Here is a 4939-nt window from a genome sequence, read left to right as displayed (position 1 = left end):
TGGGTAGCAGAAGATCCGGCCTTTTCTTCATCCTTCAAGATCCGGCCTTTTCTTCATCCTTCAAGAGAAAACGTCGGAACCAGTTGAAGAGGGCGAGTTCGTGCTGGACACGTCGCGGAAACCGGGAAAGGATGGATCTCTGGTAACCATGGAGGATCAGTGCAAATCCCAAAACGAAAAGACGCCTGCTAATGTAGTGGGTAGCCGACCGAAGGTTCTGCATGGAGAAGGCATGCATGAGGGTGTTGGAAATGAAACTTCATTAAATGAAGGTGGGTCCCAGTTGCTTTTCTCTCCAGCCATGGAAAAGTTTACCTCTATTAATGCATCGGGCAGAAGATCAAGTGGGCCTAACAGGTATAGGGGCAGGTTGGGCTTTGTCAATGATAATGTTTCTAGAAAAAGGCCTAAAACCTTTCGAAGCCAAGGTTCAAATGGGCATAAAGAGGATATTGTGAAAGATGGAGTTGGACCTGTGAATGTGGATTAAGATCAATATGGGGTCTTTTCGATGACGAGGGTAACCAGGAGGATAGTGTGGAGGCTGAATCGGGGGTTCTAACGCAAATACCACTAGAAGTCTGGTGCAATCAGTTGAGGTTCCAGATAATGAGGATTGCTCTAGGTCGAGTTCAAACGCGTCTGATAAAGAGATGGATATGGAGATGGAGGTTTTTTTCAACTGTGGAAGTCGGGGTGGTGGTCGGCGTTGATCTCTCCGGTCATGTGGGTCTTGTTAAAGAAATTGTAAAGGGTGAGGGTGCAAAGAATGTAGTCCAATGAATTGTATTTCTATAAATGTTAAGGGGCTGGGAGCATATATAAAACTAGTTGGGTCCGAGGTCTTAAAACGAGTCATGGTGTTCATTTCGTTGCAATTCAGGAATCGAAGATGGATGACGTAAGCCGTAATCAGGTGAGTAGGTTTTGGGGGAATACAATTTTCGATTTTGATTTTGTGGAAGCAGTGGGTACTTCCGGGGGTATGATAAGTATTTGGGACCCGTAGTTTTTTCTTAAAACGGGGTTAATCAAGAACAAAAGGTATCTAGTTATCAGGGGTTTAATTAATGGTTCAGGATCGGTTTTAAATATTGTTAATGTTTATGCTTCGAATGACGCGATTGGAAAAAGGAGATTATGGGGTGAATACTAAATCTGAGGTGGTCTCTAAATGGGAACTGTATTTTTGTTGGAGACTTTAATGAAGTTCGGGGTGAGTGAGAACGAAGAAATTCTGAGTTCATTGCGTCAGATGCATTGGAGTTCAATAACTTCATTGATGGAGCTGATCTAGTTGAATATCAAATGGGTGGGGGTTTATTTACTTACGTTTCCGATAGGAGAGATAAATTTAGCAAATTGGACCGGTTTTTGGTGTGCAAAGAGTTTATGAGCTCATGGTCGAGTGCATCAGTCTTGGCACTTGCAAAGGGTCCGTCAGATCATTGTCCGGTATTTCTTGTATCAGTTCCGGTGGATTTTGGGCACATTCCGTTCAGATTGTTTAATTCTTGGCTTGACTTGCCGGGTTTTGTCGAATTCGTTAATTATAAATGTAGTCGGTTTCGTTTCTCCGGTTCCACTGACTTAGCTCTGGCTACTAAACTCAAATGGTTAAAAAGGCATATTAAAGTTTAGTTAGTCGGGATTAAACCTGCAATCAAAAAGGAGTATGAGGTGAAAAAAGGGAATATGTTGCGGTTATGGAATGTGGCTGAAACCCGAGACCTACATCTTGTTGAAGAGGAGGTGAGGCTGGAATGTAAAGCGTTTGTAGACGATTTTAAATTAACAAAGACGCGGGATATCCAACAAAAATCCCGAACCCGTTGGGATATAGACGGGGACGATAATTCCAATTTTTTCCATGGGATAATAAACTCAAATCTAAGCAACAATCGGATGCATGGTCTTTTCATTGATGGTGCCTGGGTCACAGATCCTTCTTTGATGAAAGACGCGGTATTTGACTTCTTTGAGGATCGGTTTTCTGAAATTGTGGGGTCTCGACCACGTCTAGTTTGCCCGGAGATTGGCAGACTTCTTGAGGAGGAATCGGTTAATCTGGTTAATCCATTCGCTTTAACTGAAATAAATGCGGTTGTGTGGGATTTTGCGGGGGATAAGGCTCCGGGGCATGATGGATATAATTTTAAATTTAATAAAAGATGTTGGGGGAGTTTTGAAGCGGATTTCGTAAGGATTTTTGAAGAATTTTACTATGGTGCTCCTTTTAGTTGGGGTTGCATGTCGTCATTCATTTCCTTAATTCCTAAATCCAATGATCCGTTTGGGCTTACGGATTTTAGGCCGATAAGTTTAATCGGGTGTATAAACAAAGTCGTCTCAAAAGTGTTAGTCAGCCGACTGAAATACGTAATAAATGGGTTGATTTTAGAGGAGCATTCCGCGTTTTTGGCAAATCGTAGTATTCTCGATGGTCCGCTGGTTCTTAATGAAGTCATTTCATGGCTGAACAAGTCGGGCAAAAAAGGGTTAATATTCAAGATCGACATTGAGAAGGCGTATGATTTGGTAAATTGGGGTTGTTTGGAATCAGTTATGGGCCAAATGGGCTTCCCGAACAGGTGGAGGAATTGGATGGCAGCCATTTTACACTTGGCTTGGGCTTCGGTATTAGTAAATGTTTCTGTGACACGGGAGTTCTCTTGTACACGGGGTATACGACAAGGAGCTCCGCTATCTCCTTTCTTATTTTTATTAGTGATGGAAGGGTTGTCGACTATGATGAAGAAAGCATGCTCAGCCAACATTTTTTGGGGTTTTATGTATGTAGATGGTGCGATATTCCTTGGTAAATGGACTATTCAAATGCGATTACATTAAAAAGGATATTAAGGTGTTTTGGCGGTTTCGGGGCTCAAGATAAATTTGGCAAAATGCCGGGTGTTTGGTACAAAGGTGGATAATGTAGAAATGGTGGAAATGGCAAGAATACTAAACTATGGAGTGAGGGCATTTCCTTTCCGCCATCTCGGTCTACTCGTTGGGGGTAATATGAATCGAATAAATTCTTGGGATCTAATTGTGGAAATGTTCAGAAAACACCTATCAATATGGAAAGGAAAAAGGCTATCGTTTGGGGGAAGTTTGGTAGTATTAAAGTCGGTTTTGAACTCGTTGCCGACTTATTTTTTTTTCATTGTTCCGGGCTACGGAAGGGGTGATAAAAAATTAGATCGGTTAAGACGGTTATTCTTTTGGGGTGGAACGGAGGACGTAACCAAGATTAATTGGGTTGCGCGGGACAAGGTGATTGCTCCAATTGATAAAGGGGGTCTCGGCTTAGGCGAGTTGCGATATGCAAATCTCGCGATGTTAGCAAAATGGTGGTGGAGGTTCAAAGAAGAGAAGAATGGGTTGTGGCGAAAGGTGGTGTGGTCAATTCACCATACTGCGAGGTCTTGGAACTTCATTCTGGTTCGGAAGTCTTTGGCGGGTTTGTGGAGAAATATCATTGCTATATCGGATAAGCTTGAGGATATGGGTATTTGCATGAAGATGAATTTGAAATATGAACTAGGGATGGGAAGTGTTCATTATTTTGGATTGATAAATGGATTGGGGAGGAGCCACTCCACGTTAGATTTCCTCGGTTATTCGCGTTGGAAGGGTAAAAAATGTGTGTTGTTGCGGATCGTTTAAAGATATACGAAAATGAATTGTGCGGCGTATGGAATTGGGTTAGGTAACCGACACTTGAGATGGAGATTCAAGACTTTAGAAGTCTCCTTAATTTGTTTGAAGGGGTTCATATGGGGTCGAATAGAGATCGGTTGTTGTGGGGTTTGAATGAACATGTTGGGTTCACTGTAAAAAGTGTAAAAGATAAATTGGAGGAGATAGGTTACTCGAGATCGGACTTTGCTTTCATGTGGAATGAATGGGTACCAAAAAAGGTGTCCATTTTAGCTTGGCATGTAGGCCTTGAAAGGTTACCGACGTTAGTGGAGCTGGCAAAAGGAAATGTTAATTTTGGTTCTGATTTATGTCCGTTTTGTGGGGATCATGCAGAAACTGTTGAACACTTGTTTGTTTCATGTAGTCTCGGTCAAGATGTTTCTCAAATCTTATCCATGTGGTGCGGGTTACCATCTGTCTATGCGTTCTCGGTTCGGGACTTCCTGATTTACACAGGTAGACGGGTTTCGGTAGGAAGAAAGCAAAGGTTTTTTATGCAGTTTGTTTAGTCACATTATCGAGTTTTTGGAAGGCTATGAATGAGTTGGTGTTTAACGGAAGGTCTGCGGTGATATCAAATGTGGTGGGAGATTGGAAGGTGCTCGGGTCTTATGGATTAAAAACAGAGCAAAGTGGAGGAATTTAACGTGGTTGAAAAAAATTGATTGTGGTTGGCGAAGTTTCAATAAAAGAAAAGGTAAAAATCTCCCTTATTTAATAAAGAAATTTAAAAAATCGTTTTTTTAAGGTCACCCATTTTTTTATTATGATTTAAAAAAAATGATGCTTCACCTTTTATGATAATTTTTAGAAAATGTGTGGCAATGGTATAATTGCGTTCTTTGGATTTTGGCTACCCATGCTTCTAACTCCGTTTTTCTTTTAAACTTTTTTTGTGAAACTTTCACACATTTACATGTTGATTCCTCAACTTATTAGATGACATAAATTTTGTTTATAAAACTTTCACCTTTCAACTTTGATCACAAACATGTTACACTAGTAAGGTATATAAAAACTTATAAACTTTCAACATTTGTCTGAAAATTTTAAAGTTTTTGGATTTTTAACTTTGACCGCAAAACTTGTATAGTAATGAATTGAACTAATACTAACTGAGTTTTCGCCTCGTCTACGGTGCAACACATAATGAGCTGAACTAATATTAACTTAGTTGTTCATATTTCTTTCACTAAAATGATGTAGTTTTAATAGTATAGAGAACTAAAGATGA

The 4939-nt window shown here is 40.5% G+C and overlaps 1 protein-coding gene across 1 annotated transcript; it reads left to right on the top strand.

Annotated features, from left to right (window-relative positions):
• Positions 1 to 3728: 3728 nt before the first annotated feature.
• On the top strand, positions 3729 to 4214 carry LOC143553032 (uncharacterized). The gene has a single exon (XM_077043107.1). The coding sequence runs from the start codon at positions 3729 to 3731 to the stop codon at positions 4212 to 4214; it is 486 nt and encodes a 161-aa protein (XP_076899222.1).
• Positions 4215 to 4939: the final 725 nt, after the last annotated feature.

This window comes from Bidens hawaiensis, unplaced genomic scaffold (genome assembly GCF_021521415.1).
Source record: "Bidens hawaiensis isolate Kalapana, Puna unplaced genomic scaffold, B.hawaiensis_p1.1 tig00017078_1, whole genome shotgun sequence".
Lineage (NCBI taxonomy): Eukaryota > Viridiplantae > Streptophyta > Magnoliopsida > Asterales > Asteraceae > Bidens > Bidens hawaiensis.
The sequence above is the reverse complement of the archived record's forward strand: the minus strand, read 5'-3'. Positions and strand labels throughout refer to the sequence as shown.